The 15,760-nt window shown below is 43.2% G+C and overlaps 1 protein-coding gene across 4 annotated transcripts in view; it reads right to left on the minus strand.

Annotated features, from left to right (window-relative positions):
- The window catches only part of Glut4EF (Glucose transporter 4 enhancer factor), a 106,266-nt gene that overhangs the window by 24,221 nt on the left and 66,285 nt on the right, over window positions 1-15,760 (minus strand). For 3 of the 4 annotated variants that reach the window (XM_014351508.3, XM_014351509.3, XM_089592846.1), the window contains one exon: window positions 8,677-8,745. The exons of the other annotated variant lie outside the window; for it this stretch is intronic. In XM_014351508.3, the coding sequence (XP_014206994.2) occupies window positions 8,677-8,745 (69 nt within the window). The remainder of the gene's footprint in view (window positions 1-8,676; window positions 8,746-15,760) is intronic. 4 annotated transcript variants of the gene reach the window in all.

Genomic DNA, 15,760 nt, shown 5'->3' on the forward strand with positions numbered 1-15,760 from the left:
GATACGTGCAATTTGTCGAGCTCTTATCCACCAAAGAAGAGCGGAAATACGTCGGATGTCTCTCGTCTTCTAAAATTGGCCTGCATGAAAAAGATGACGAAGATGGAGAAGAAGACCACTCGTATATATGCTCTAGCTCGCACGCGACCGCGGCAGAAAAGAGGGCCCGTGCACGAGAGAGTGTATTCACCTCGCCGAAGGCAAAAGCGTCCGGTAGAAAAGTGAGAGAGAGTTCAATATACAAGCGAAGGTCGGACGCGCGTGCATTGTTCCCCGCGGGTGCGTGTGTGTGTGTGTGTGTCTACCTGTTGGGTCGAAAAGCGAGATTCGAACCACAGCAGAGGCGAACTTACGCGCGCGCATTATCACAAGTACGCGAGCTTCTGCTCTTCCGTCGCGATTTTTTTATATCATCATTGCCATTGTCACTAGTATCCCAGTGTCTCTTTTATTATTTACTCGATGCACCTTATCGACTGCTTTGGGAGCATGGGGGTTACAATATTTCGTGAAATCTCTATAGTTTATCAGTTTTAAGGAGCCTCCGAGTACACACATTTTGGAGATTTGAAAACTACAAGGTTCAGTCATTACAGAGGTTTTTCTTATATCCTTTGATGACTAAATTAAAAAAAAAAAAAAAAAAAAAGTTGGATGGAGAAAGTGTGCCAATTGAAAGTAACTGAATTGAGAATACATTCAACGAGTAAAATCAAGTCGTCAATCCACTTACAAATTCACACACATTTCGATGAAAACAATTTATGTTTGGGACGTGAAAATAAAAAAAATTCGAGGTTCCTCGGCAGGAATACTCGTATAAAACACGAAGATACGCAAAAACCTTCAACCCCACGATGGACGGATAGCTAGAAAACGTATAGTCTCTTTTCTCGTCGAGTTCGTCTTTCTCCCTTATTTTGTTGTTGTAACACACTGCTCCGACGAGGTGGTCGCGACATTGAAAAGTTCGCGCGACGCCGTCCGTGTACACAGAGAGAGAGAGAGAGAGAGAGAGAGAGAATTGAATTGAATTGAATTTATTATTAAAGAGCTAAGAGCAGAGCGCTCTTCGTAGCTCGGCTCGTTACATATAATCTTTAATACAATTGTAAAGTTAATTGCTAATTAACACCGGTGTCATAGGCACCAACAACAAAGAGACTGTACATAAAACAATTATTAAAACAACAATAAAATGAATAATAATAATTAACCATACAAATAAATAAATTAAAATAAGCCAAATAGAGTGAGAGAGAGAAAAAGCTCCCGATCGGGGATCAGAGAGTGGAAAATTGTAGCGGCTTATCAGCGAGTTCGCAGATCCCACGAGTCACCGATCCCTACCGGGATTTTCGTGCGCAAAGCCACGCAAGACCGACGAACCCTCGTCAATGCACTCGGTCGCGGGGCTATACCATATATATACACACACTGTAGCAAAACAACGCGCGTTTTATCGTTTCCACGGATCGACGGGAAATATTTTCGCACTTTCGAAAGAGCGCAAACGTTTATCGAGCAAACACTCCCTCCCCCGCCTGCAAAATCGAGACGCACGCATACGCACGTCGTCGCGAGAAAGCCGATTGATTGTACCCGCAAAGACAAAAAAAAGGGGGGGGGAGGGATTGACTCTCGCGCCAAGAGAAAATTCAATTGGAGCCTTTGGGAGGAAAAAAACGTGCAGAAAAACACTTGTTGTGGAGGACAAGGACCTATGCTCTGAGACTTTAAGTATATACATATACAGAGAAGAAGAAAGAAAGGATAAACAGTCGAAGGGAGAGAAAGGGCCGCGCGTCCTTGGCTCGAGTTGACGCGAGCTGACGATCGAACCCATACAGGTACAACACCGACCCAGCCGCGGCTCGTCTCCTCCTCCTCCTCCTCTTGCCACCCCCGTTTCCTTGAACCCGTTCGTCGACACTATACATGTGTCTGTATATGCGAAGGTGTCCTGATCCGCTTGCCGTTTACCTGCGTATAGCTCGAGAGGTATTGTATATGTTATTCATTTACTGACCCTTGGTATAAATATATTTATACTAGCTGGCAAACAAAATTGTTTGGAAAGGGCCCGAGACGTGTTAGTTTGTTTTTTTGTTTGAGGTCGCATTAACGGCGTGTGCTCTTTGGCGTGTATACATAATGCTTTAAAAGCCCAGTAGCAGTTATGCGTGTGTATGTATATATATACGTGAGAGATACACGCGGTGACGACAGCAAAAATCGGGTGCTCAGCGAAATTGATTGCTCGACGGCGAGGGCAATGAGTTATAAGCCAGAGCTAAAGGTCTAATGAACCGCGAAGATAACTTTTCTTTTTTTTTTTTTTTTTTCCATTATCGGCCGACGAGTCGAAAAAAGATGTAAAATGTATATAAATTTTTTTTTTTTTGATTGCGCTCTCCTCGGTTATTTTCGCTTTATGCATATACCTCTATATGTAATTTCGATAAAATCGAAACAATTTATGCTGCTGCTACTGCGAATTCTATTAGCTCCAATCGATCGGTGCACACATCCTGTGTACAAATCTATGGTGCGAAAAAAAAAAAAAAAAAAAAAAAAAAAAAAAAAAGAGATAGGCGGAAACAGAGACGAGTAAAAGTGCGAGAGGGGTGCAACCGAGCCGTTCAGCTATATACATATGCCAAGGTGTTGCGTGTTTCCAACGTGGAGCTTTCGGCGATCGAGCCGAAAAAGAGCGCTCGGGGAGCAGAGCCCTCGTATATACGTGCAACCTATCGCGCTCACAATATACATGCACAGAAGTTACACGGAGGAGGAGGAGGAGGAGGAGGAGAAAAGGACGGCCGGTCATTATCCTGCCCGATGAGCATCAGCTGAAGAGGCACGTACTATACGTACACGCTCTCTTTTTCTTTCTCCTTATCGATCCGTCTCTCTCTCTCTCTCTTCCTCCTTCGCTCCCTCCGTTGTATACATTTGCTTGTACTGCAGACCGACCCCCGTCTCGCCTGATGGAGTATACATACATATACATATGTACGTATACAACACAGGAACAAGATTATATAGAGACGCGCGTACTCGTATTCGCACGTATAGACCCCGTTAGATTGGCGGAGTCGACGATCCCGGAGCCAAGGTCACGGACTCTCGCCGAAATCCCGCCAGCCGGCTCATCGCTCGGTCGGCTGTGTCGTCGATCGTCTGGCCGTCTGTTCGACTATATATGTATACGTATACATACGCGTATTTTTGGGTATATATGTATACACAGGGGGAGTATACGCGTGCGAATGTCGCTCGTTCTGCACGTCTGGCGGGGGCTCGACTCTATCTCTCCCTCCCAACGTCGGTGCGTATAGGGGGTAAGCAACCCCTCGTATAATAACGCGTATGGGTCGCGTCGGGGTGGATACATATAGCGCATACGAGCTTGTACATACTGGTGCGGACGGTGGGAATTTTTTTTTTCTTCCTTTTTCGTTTCGATTGAGATATTGAGATGGTTTTTGCAAATGTCACGGAGAACGGAAATTTTGCTTACCCCCCCCCCCCATCCTCATAATATTATTGCCAGCTGTAAGAAGCGTGGGCCCGGGTCGTGTTGGGGCGCTTATCGATAACGTTGTCGTTTGCGAAACGCGGAGAGAGCGATAAGAGAGCTGTGGCTTGTGTTGTTGTGCGGCAGCTCGAGCAAAAAAAGAAAGAGAGGGGGAGGAGGGAGTTTTGATAAAAAGATGCGTGTGTTTGAACGCATATCTTTCGAAATCTGCATAAACGCATATATATGTGTGTGTGGTTGACGCACGACAACTCTCGGCGTCGTTCGATTCGCGAGCCCAAAAATGTGTGTGTGTGTGGGATGTATCGGCAAACAAAATCAGAGAGAGAGAGAGAGAGAGAGTAGGTCGAGCTCTCGGTGGCAAAATATCCGGCGCTTCGAGTGACTTTTTTTCTTTTGACGCGAGACGATTCGTTTCAAAATATTGGTAATTCCCTCGGCTTTCGACAACCAATGTAAAAGATAAATGCTCACTTATAGATGAATCGGCGATAAAGAAAAGGACCATTTGCCCCAACCTCGTCTCTGCAGGGATATGTCCTATGCGAGACGTGATTTTTCCTTTTCTCTCGGATGTAGGTATACCTAACGAGAGAAACATAATATCTCACGATTGGCTCTCGCCAATTTGCGTTTTATGCACACACATGTGTTATTCACGGGTAAGTAAATAATAAGCCGCGCAGTGCGCGATAAATCATCGAAAGTGTACTGTACATATATATATATATATGCACGGTTGGTTACGTACCGGGCGCTTTTGCTCCATCGTGCGAAAAGGGGTTTACGGACATGTATGTAATATACGTGCGTGGTTCAAAGTACCTTATGTGCGATTTTTCCGTATAGGTGCACACCAACTGTACTGTATTGGCGAGGAAAAACTATACATGGAGGGGAAGAAAAAAGAGCCATAGCGCCCATCAGCTGCCGGTGTAGAGGTGTATGTGATACATCATGCATAATATGTACGGCATCAAGTGCGTGCGAGGTGTGTGCACTTGCAGCGTATAATATTACGATGGCGGTGCACACCGAGAGCAGCTGCATGCGTGCATCAAGAGAGGGGAAAGGCGCCCGTTCGAAGGATAACGTTGTTAACCTAGGGCAGGACTATATACTCCTCTCCCTCTCCACTCACTGCCTCCTTCCCTGCACGAACCGGCGTCCCTCTCTCTCTCTCTCTCTTACGTACCGCGAGGAAATATGCACGCGGGGAGAAAGCTCGAGAGCGCACAAATTATCCTTCGTGTATGTGTGTACGTGTATACGTGTGAGCTCCTTTTCCTCCTCCGTGTGTATATATGTAGAGAGCGCGAGCAACCTTCTCCTTGTACACTCTATAAGCTAAATGGTGTGTATGTATGTGTCAGCGAGTGTAAATCAGCTGATGGTCGTGAGCGGGAGGTATATATATATAAAGAGCTGTGTGTGTGTGTGCGCGCGGGCCACTTTGCCCCCACCCGTCCCGCTCGCTCTCACTGATGCCCCTTTGCTCGATCTCGCTCAGCTGACTGCGCCGATCTTAGTCCTGTGCATGTGGATGGCGTCCGAGTCCAGACTATACTACCTCATGCTGACGGTGCAGTGCCTCGGGTTTTTTTTTTTCTTTTTTTTTTTCACCCCTCCTCGGCATTTTTTTACTTTTTTTTTTTTTTCATTTTTTATGTAGCTGAATAAAAGTTCTACTGAAAGTTTTATTTGAAATGAATGTTTTATTCAAGACTGAATTCAAACTTATACTTACATCGATTTCGTAGCTTTTTTTTTTAGATCATGCGTTGTCTCCACACAACTTTTCATTTTTTTTTTTTTCTTTTTTCCTCTTATTTTGTGTTTCCAAAGACATAAATATTACCGCGTACACGTTAGCCTCGTTTTTCCGTATTGATCCTCCCTTTATGTATAACATAATATAATGCTCTTTGGTTATAGACTATATAGTAACACGCGTCCCGCATTCCCTCTCGTCGTACGGTGGTGTCATTGCACGAGCAATTTTTCCCTGTTCGATCGAGAGCGACAGGCTCATTGAACGCTCGTCGCGTGCAATTAGTAATCCCACCCACGGGTGTAGTGCTTTTTCTTTTTGCGAGAAATTTTCGCACACCCCGGCAGCTACGCTCGAGCGTCGTGTTTAATTAGCCGCGGAGCAAGCAGCTACAGACATCCAAAGCGCGCGCGCGTATACATGTGGCGAAGCTTTCTCTCGCCGGCAACGAAACTCTTTTATTCCTCGCGCGTACAGGTAAGTACAAGTACCTCGTACACGCAATAACTGTAATTATTTGCTCAAACTAGGATATCAATTCCGCAGCCAACGACGCCCGGAAAAATTATGCTCGCGCGCGCACGCACGGTATATATATATATATATATATATACATATGTACAAAGGATATAAGGAGCGCCGATCGCGATCTCCGATAAGCGTAGAAAAGAGAAGAAGTAGAAAAAAAAATATGCACGTGTTATGAGCGCGAGAGAGGAATTGCATACAAGTATATAAATATACATGAATAGTGTGCAAAGCCTGTGGTTATTAAAAGCCGGGAACCGGCGTTGCCGCCTCTTGGATTGCGCGCATCGCGTGATCCAACCGATTTTCACTCGATCCACGTAACGATCTCGCTCTCTTTTGGCTTTCGAAACCTTTTTTCACCACAAAGTGCCCCACGAACAACGTTTTTTCTTTTCTTTTTTATTTCATCATAACGAATATTATTCAGTATCAAAATTGAATTTTCTTCGGATAACCTCCCTGCTGAAAATATTTTGTACTCTCTCTCTCTCGCAGGTAAATATAAATTTTTGCAAGGAAATAAAAGAGCGCCACGCCGAAAGCTGGAATTTTTCCGAGACCGTATAGCGTCAGCTGTGACTACGATCAGGTTGCAGGACTCGCACATGGCTGCATATACTTTATACGTATGAGAGAGCGGAGCAAAAGGAGCCGCTGCATGTGTATATACAGGTATGTATGATGCTTGCAAGAGGTGCAATGGCGATGGCAAATGAAAGGATTTAGGCCGAGCGTGAAAGCGAACGACGGAGGAGAAAGTGACTACCGCGTATATAATATATATTTGTAGCTGTGCAGCGGCGTATATAATATAGCCATACGGTACATGTGCGTACGCATACCGGCTGATTTCGAAAGGAGAGCGTTTATGCACGTAATGCCCCCGCGAATATACTTATACATGCATGTACAGCGGAGCCAAGTTGCGTGAAAAGTGCAAGTACCTCTGGTGTGTTAATTTATGTGTGTGTGTGTATGGTCAGGTGCCTTTGCTCGTACGGAGTGATCGATACACCCGTCCTTTTATCGAGCAAGGACGCGACCTTTGGATTTTTGTACGGTTGGTTGTGATGCACCAGAGTGTGCCTGCTTATACGTACACGGCCCGGATTGGGAAAAAAAAGGAGGACGACGAGCGCGTGAAAGTGCGCGCACTCTCTCTTTCGATTACGTTTTTTCTTTTCTTCTATTTTGAAAACTCGACTCTCGGCGTGACGTGTATGTATACGTTTTATTTTCGAAAGCCCACCGCCGCGAATGCGATCTCAAAACGGGAAAGCCTCTCTCCGGGGCTAATTATTATTGCGCGCAACCAGGAGAAGTGGCAAGGTAATTTGGCAAAAAATACACTTGGCGAGATTGTTAATTGAAGACGAAAAAAGTACGGCTTTCTCGGGTGGCCTTCGAGGTGTGTACGCGCTTTTTGCGTTGCCATCTTCCTCGTTACCGAGGAAGCGAGACAAAAGTAATAATCGCTACTAAGATATGGAGAAAAGAAGATAACACAATCCCAGCAGATGTCGGATAAATCCTCGTCTTCGTTGTTGTACGTATATGGCCGACGAGAGCAAGCCGTGTGCTTTAAATGTCGGTGTATTTTGGGGAGGAAAAAAACACACTCACACACGTACCGAAAAAAAAAAGGGGGCCATGAGAGCGGAGGGCGTCACGCCTGAAATTCGCGAGCGACCTTGACCTTCTTGGTACAGTATACCTGTGTGTACAGCCGGTGGGTTTTTTGTATACCGTTGGACAACAGACTTTTTGGTCAGTACATATATATAGAGCGTAACGCCTACGTTGGCGAAGGGGGACTGCGGATGGACACGGGCCGTCGCGCTCCGTGTATCACCGAAATTATATTAAATAGGGTGAAAAAAAAAAAAAAGACTCTCAGACGCATTGTTTCAATTTGAAGCCACGAGCCGCCACAAAATGACTTCCGTGCTATTATATATTACAGCTGCGTCGACAAAAAAAAAAAAAAAAAAAAAATGGTGTAACTCTCTCGTTCGCTTATCGCCGTCTGGCGCGCGTGTTGTTTTCGATTTATACGGCGCGAATGTTAATACCGATGAACATTGGCGAGCGGGGTTTTTACGTTAGATTTCGCCGCCTTTGGCAAAGACTGACGTTTCTGGGTCGCGGTGAGGGGACTCGCCTGTGAAAAAAAAAAAAAAAAAAACAATCAAACCACTGCGGCACACTGTATAGAAAAAGGTATTGGGTACATACACGCGCGTGCGAACCATCAAGCTACACGTAGAGGTACACCCATTTTTTTTTTTTTGTTCTCTGCTCCAAAAATGGTTTTCGTTTATTACACCAGCACCTGACCTCGTACACGGCGTTTCCATTGGACTTATTGTACAGCTTTGCCCGCGCCTGGGTAATTCCCCAAATTTTCGTCACAACATGTTTGTAACCCGTAACCCATACTAGCGATGGCTATTAAAATATACATACACCCGAGACCCGCAGTGGTTCGCGGCCTCGTATAGCCCGTGGCGATATTTGTTTTTCAACCATCATCTCGGTCTCTCGTGGAAACAAAAAAAACAAGGGGTTACCGAGACGTGATTGATGATCCAGCCTGACAGTGTGTCTGACGACGTACAGCATTAGAGACTTTTTTTTACTTGCCTATTGTACTGCTGCTCGTGTCAATTTTGGGGCACACATTCGTACTAATTGTGCGCTTCGCGCGAAGGCTGTACCTACGTATAAGTATAATATGATGTTTTTGTCTCACAGATATACCGAGATGAAAATAGATGATAACGATGATGGAAGATGCGTCGATGAAAACAGAGAAAATATGTGATATACGTACCGATTCGGAACTGGGTTCGTTGAATTTGCTAAGGTCCTCGCGGTTCGGTCCAGTTCGTCGGATCTGACCCTGGAACATTAAAATTACAGAATATACACGACGTCCACAGATAAACATATTGTAGGTACATAATTATATACACGCATGAGTATTATGTGACCGAGAAACTCGGATGCCGAGTCACGTATATGTGCGCGTATTACATTCATTACAAATATATATTTTTTTTTTTTTTTTTTTTTTTTTTGTTCATTTTCGCCAAACCCAGCTGCGACCTTGCCGCGTAATCCAATGATTCAACAAAAATTTTTAATGTCAACGCGTCGATTCAGACGAGCGTAAAAAATTTTACAGCGAAACGCCATGTGTGCGACTACAAGATAAGAGACCATTTGACACAGATCTATATGGACTCGAGAAAATGGGTCCCCTCCTCTTATCCCCGATTACACGCGTAAACATGTTTAGAAACTTACGCGACAGATACACTTCTGTATTTTTAAATTCGTCGCATTCCTCGGGGCGTACATATATTTGTTTTCTCTCTCTCTCTCTCTCTCTCAACTGACGTACGGTATTCCAAACACACTCGCCTTGGCCCATCTCCTCCGCGTAATAAAACGTCGCAATCGATCGGATACACATTTTTTGCATACAGTGCAAAAGTACCGCGCAGTTGTATGGATTTCCCTCCCTATACGTACCACACTATCATTCATACGATCATTGGCACTCTGTGAAACACAGAAAAATGACCACGCAAGAGGTTTTCCTGCTCCTATATATATATGCAGCCTTGGGCGAGATGAAAAGTCGTGCATGGAAAATTGTGCCGTTGCGCAACACCGCGGTTCGTTACACGCGCCGGCCGGCGCGCGAGTCGTGACGCCGGCTGATCGAAGCGCGAGATGCGTCACGCGGCGAGAGGAAAACACAGGCGCGGAAGCAGCTCATATATGATTTTAAGGATCGCTTCTTATACAAGTATGTGTAGGAATTTTTCTTGGGAGGAGGGGCGAGCCGCAGATGATAATACACACGTGTACAGGCCACACTGGCGTGACGTAAGCGCTGACACACGCGCTTCCTCGATACACACATAGTAATCGCCTCTCTGATGGTGAATGATGATGGTACGATGAGCACCGATATGCGGAGCGTTCGGAGGGGAAATTAACAAATTGCCACGCGGGGGCTCTCGATGGCACGAAAATATGTCGTGGGGAAAAAAAAAAAAAAAAAGATACGCGTGCGATCGATAAAAATTTGCGACGAACCTCGCGTCCACGGACATGTGTATACATCGTACAATTAGGACCGATTCATACAAATTTCACGTGGAAATGCTTCCTATAGGTTTTTCTTTGCATTTTCCATGCAACCTTGAAACACACATTCGCGCGCACGTGCGCTCCAAGTGCATATTATATGCAGTGACGCCGGTGCGCATAATATAAGCTCGCAGAGCGAAAAAGCCAACCGGCACATGCAATGCGCGAACCACGAGCTACTACAGCGTTGCGTAATATACAAGTAGCGTGTGTGCGACAAGTGCTCGACTATACACTTATGGTATACGTATATATGAACACATGGAGGGCGACGCGACAGCGACAATTGTTATTTATACGAGTTGCCGATACGCGCGTGTACAAGTACTATACCTACGTGTATTACACGGCGTGTGTGCGTTTGTGTGTGGAAAGGTTATTGGGAGCTATAGAGAGAGAGAGGAATATTACACGCCGAGGGGACCGTGTCACGGTCACGTGCGACTTGTGCGTGACATATACCGATACGGGCGTCACAGCAGAGCTGCGTGTAATAGCGGTAGCATATAATATATGGCAGGCAAGGCTTGGTACATTGGTATATGGTTGCTTGTAGACAATAGAGCACCAGAATTTCCTTGATATAGGATTTTGCTACAAGTTTGGTCGACCGCGGCAAGGTCTTCTTCTTCTTCGCTTCCTTTTTTAAAGGAAATTTTTTTTTTTTTTTTTTTTCAATTCATCAAAAATAGACGTGTTCTCGTCATCTATCAGAATTCACCTGTTGTGTCATCGGGTCTTTAATACAGCGAGCCAGCGCTGAAAATACACACACCCTCTCCCCGAGCGGAATGCGAAAATATAATGATCCCTTTTTTTTTCTTTTTTTTTTTTCCTCTGCTCGAGCTATTTTCAACCGTGTATTAATACACTTGTAAGCGTTACGTCGTACAATATACCTTTACCTCGTAATCTCCATTAATGAAGACGCGCACCAAAGTCCCCATTGTATAAATTGCATAGAAAAAAAAAAAAAAAAAAAAAAAAAAATTCCTGCATTTCCGTCGACGATCTGCTATACAAGCTAGACAGCGGGGCTCCCAAAATAAGTATTTATTATACGCTCTTTCGCTACACCTATACGCGCCAACCTCCTTCTTGTGTGTTACGTATATACATGCGAATTTTTTTTTTTTTTTTTTTTTGCATCGATGGCCAAGGCCACGCTGAGATCATCTTTGCATAACCGAGCGACGACGTGCGTAAAGAGGAGAGCGCGATAACCCGATCGAAGTAATTAGCCGACCGCTTATAAATATATCTCGATCTTTTTTTCCTCACGGCCTCCATACAATATATACCTCCGTCCTATCCACACGATGTTCTAGAATAGTCGATATTCTAGCTGCTATATGTATATGTGTATATTATTGTACCTGTTGCGTAACGCAGAAACAAAATACGTATGGTCCTAAATTACGTGGCCATTTTTATCTTTCACGAACGGGAAATACCCACAAATGTTTTTTTCGACTATGATGAGAATAGACAAGACACGCGTATACGAGAATGCCTATAGCTGGCCCTCGCCACTACCAATACGAAACTTTGCTCGGTACACGTATGAATGGTTTAACAAACACCGCATGGGAAAACGTTCGAGGAGAAATCGCCGAGCTAAATGTAATTGCCGGTCAGGTGCTCGCCGATTTTTCTATTAACCGCGAAACAGTGTAAGGTAGTTGGTACGTGATGTAGAGAGACAGAAATTCGCTACTACGGTAACAGTACAGAGGTATGTATATAGGTACTGACCTTTCATACCTCCTTTCTTTTGCCTATTAAATGTCTCTTTTTTTTTTTTTTTTTTTTTTTTTAGTCTTTACTGTATCATATCGCTCGGTTAAGTAAGAGGGAGAGCCGCCCAGCGGCGAGAGAAGAAATGAACGTCTCCGTAGTTAACAGTGAAGTAAGGAAACTCGGAAGTGTGAGTCGTGTGAGTCGTGTATATATATAACGCAACCTTGTACGAGTAGGTCATAGGTATATCAAGTGCAAGGACACTCGAGTTACAAACGAAAATCAGATGAATCGGGTAAAAATTGCGGATGGTACGAACGAGTGGTTTAACGCGATTTATTGCCGGTGAGCACATTAGACATTTTGGAATAGAGAATAAGGCACCTATATACCGCGGAGGCGCAAAACCCCAAGGCTGTACAACAACACACTCGCAGTACCGAGATAAGAAATCTAAAAAAGAAAACCAGCAACAACCGCGCTCACTGTATACACCACTGTACGGGAATTAGCGAAAAAAAAAAAAAAAAAAAAAAAAAAAAAAGTTCTCGGTCACGCTCGTTCTCGGAAGGAAAATTTTCTCTTCTCGGTGTGTCTGTTTATTCCGTTGCATGCATGTATGTATACATTTACGTAAGCCATCAATTGGCGACGGAGTATAGATAAAGAGAAGGAAAAATGAGGAAGCGAAAAAAGCACCAAGTGCATTTACGTACGATGAGGAAAAAAAAAAAAAAAAAAAAAAAACATACCGTTCAAATTGACAATAGATGGATTCACTACTAACGAAACATGCGTCAGTATATCCGCGAGCCTAGTGCAACGACATTAAGCATGTTTACAAGCTCATCGACATCTTCGCGAGCCACACTTCAACTTCACAGTGCAAAGATCTATATCCGCACTTGTGATACGTATAGGTATTATACCAACGTGCATTGGCTGCATCATCGCGTCGACGTCCTCGTTCACGGTCGTATACGTATACGCATGCCTTGTACATGTATAGAGCGTAAATGCATCACGTGTCGTTACACAAGCTTCGCGTAGACGCGACAATGAAGTAAGGTAAAACGCCCAATACTTGGACAAAACTGAAATTCAAACCGATACTTGGACAGTGGAAAATTAGTCATTGTAGCAAATAAAAAAGAGATATTTTAAAAAACGTAATAGATTAGTATCGCTATGATTATTATTGATGATATACTTGAATTTTTAAATAAATTTCAGCAAAATTTAATACAAGCGAATGATTCTAAATTTCACCGTAGGCGCCATAAGAGTGCGATAATTTTTCTCCGTTTTCTATAATTTTGATAATAGGTAATGCTCGTTAAAATTAACCCAATGCATTTGTATGCATGCTGTATGGTATTATTTTACAACTTTTACATTAATTAACAATGTTTCTAATGTAATCGTGGACAAAAAAAAATTTTATAATGTAAAATTAGCCGTCCAAGTACACCTCACGATTTCGTAGTAGTTGGACAGACGTGGAGCTCTTGTCCAACTTCAGGTCATAGGCACAAAAACGTCGTAGCCGCAGTATACATGGACATACAATCAAAGTTGTTTACCTTTTAACGTAGTTAATCTTTTACTCGAATTTTTTAAACAAAAGTGTATAAAAAGTGAAGTACTTTGTAGAAAAAAACACTGTACTAATCAGTTTTGTTGTTAAGGGGTGCACCGCTTTAATTGTTTTTTCAACATTTTGAAAAGTTAACCTCCAATTCACTGTAAATACAGATGAAGTATGGGTTCTGAAAAAAGGAAAAATGTTTTTAAAAAAATAAAAAAGAATGAAAAAGAACAAAAGTGGAGGTCATACAACAAAAACAAAAAAGAAAAGTAAGAAAAATTAAAAAAAATATTGAAAATCAAAGTGCACCCTGAAGGATTTATCTTGCATTTAATAAATTATTTTTAGAAAAAAAATTAAAAATTTTATTTACGAATTTCACGTAATGAATTTGTTATTATTTATCACCTTCGTTAACCTTTTTTCGTTATAAGGTATTTAACTAAATACATACTTTAGTTTTAACAAGTACTTGGGCCTTATCATGATTTATACAACTGTAAAATCGTTTAAGTTAGTATTGTCCAAGTACTGCAGCTTTCCAACATGTCCAAGTACTGCAGCATTGTCCAACTTTTGGTTTTCAAGGTTGTCCAACTACTACGACAGTCGAGAATGATTGTCCAACTACTCACGTTTTGAAATGTACGATAACTATTATTTAAGAGCTGTTTTAAAACATTTTTTGTGTGTTATATAACCCTAAGGTATCCTAATTACAAGTTAATATTTAAAAAATATGGAAGTATTGCACATTAATCTCGAAATATGAGAGTTAAAATTAGTTTCGAAAAATCTGTCCAAGTATTGGGCGTTTTACCTTATAATACGCGAGTATACGAATGATCAGCTGTACTGCACTTCGAAGCACAGCTGATGCTAGCTGTATACATCGCATATAATATGTACATACGCATGTACAATCGGACGGAGGCCTCTGTTGCCGAGCGCGCTGTATTGTTACATATATAAGTATATCCATCACTTCGCGCGAACTTCGTTTTTGCACTCGCTCGGTTCACTCGGACGCTTTCAACATTGAAGTATCCACACTTTGTACGTCTCAATGTGGAAAACGTCCTACACTTACCCATACACACATGCGTGTATACGCGGACGCGCGCGCACTAGCTCTCCGCGTGGATATATTATTCGATGTGTAGGTACATGACTATCTATTGCACAACGCCACCTCCTCTCCCGCTGTTGCGTAACACACTAAGAGCGAAACAATATCGCATGTGTGTGTTTGTGTGCGTGCGCGGTATCGCGTATATATAGGTACTTTTACGAGTGAGTTTGTTTCCGCGTAAGTGTGCAATACGTTTACACGCACACAAGCGCGCTCTTCTCGTTTCCGCGGCTGCAGAGCTACATGTATATATACGAGCGAATTTATATTTATTGGCACGACATTCGGTGGTGGAGAGCGCAAGCGCGTGGCCTTGATCTTTTTTCTCCTCGTCATTTCTTCCTTACACCGCGCCTCTTCCTCCCGTTAATGTATATATACACGTACACGCGTGTGTGTATGTGTTTGGCATCGATTTTGCGTTGACACAGTTTTTTTTTTTTTTTTTTTTTTTAGCCATCGTGAACCTTTTGTTCTTTCGATCTGTCGCGTCGGTGATGAGTTACGTTGTATCTGGGCTATTTGGACGTTTCGTGCCTGCAGAGATGATTTATCGCTGCGTGCGAGAGGTCGATTAACGACTCGATGCGGCTTTGGAATTTTTTTTTTTTTTTTTTTCCAAACTTCTGATGGCAAGTTACGTGTACAGGTATGTACAAAGGAAACTGCAGTCGACACCCGTGGCAAGCAAGACGTGAAAAAATAGCGCAGCAGAGGCACGTTAGAAACAAGTACTTTACCGATCAATATAGCCGATGATCGGCACGTGTACCAATATGCCCACGCGTTTTCGCGGAGTGTTGGAGTCCTCGGTATACGTAATATGGTTGTTTTTTGTCGCTGGGCTCGCCTCTAATTTCTAATCTCTGCAGCCGATTTCGCGCAGTACAGATAAAGATCGGCTCTTATACCCTCGAGGGTAAATAAGTACCGGTATAAAAGTGCTCGAAGGTCGAAAAACAAGACAAAGATGGCGAAACGAGTACAGCGAAAGTCAAAAACTTCCGGGAGGAATGAAAGCGAAGTTAAGTGTGTGTCTCATCGGTATGGGTCGGGAGAGTTTCCAAGGATCGTGGAGCGACGAAAAGTGTAGGTTGTACATTTTTTTTTTTTTTTTTTTTTTGCGAGCGACTTTCTAAATTTCATTAAAGGGGAAATTCCATTGTTCGGCACTGCTGAAAGAGACCCGCGAACGCAAGAACAATGCGAGTAAGAGAGAGAATTTTTTTCGCTGGAGTAAAGAGAGAAAAGAACCGCAGATTTTGAAAATCCTCTTGTTTTTAAAAAAGGGGA

The sequence above is a fragment of the Copidosoma floridanum genome, unplaced genomic scaffold (assembly GCF_036245765.1).
Source record: "Copidosoma floridanum isolate Cflo_tuat_1 unplaced genomic scaffold, Cflo_Japanese_pri ptg000019l, whole genome shotgun sequence".
NCBI classification, from domain to species: domain Eukaryota; kingdom Metazoa; phylum Arthropoda; class Insecta; order Hymenoptera; family Encyrtidae; genus Copidosoma; species Copidosoma floridanum.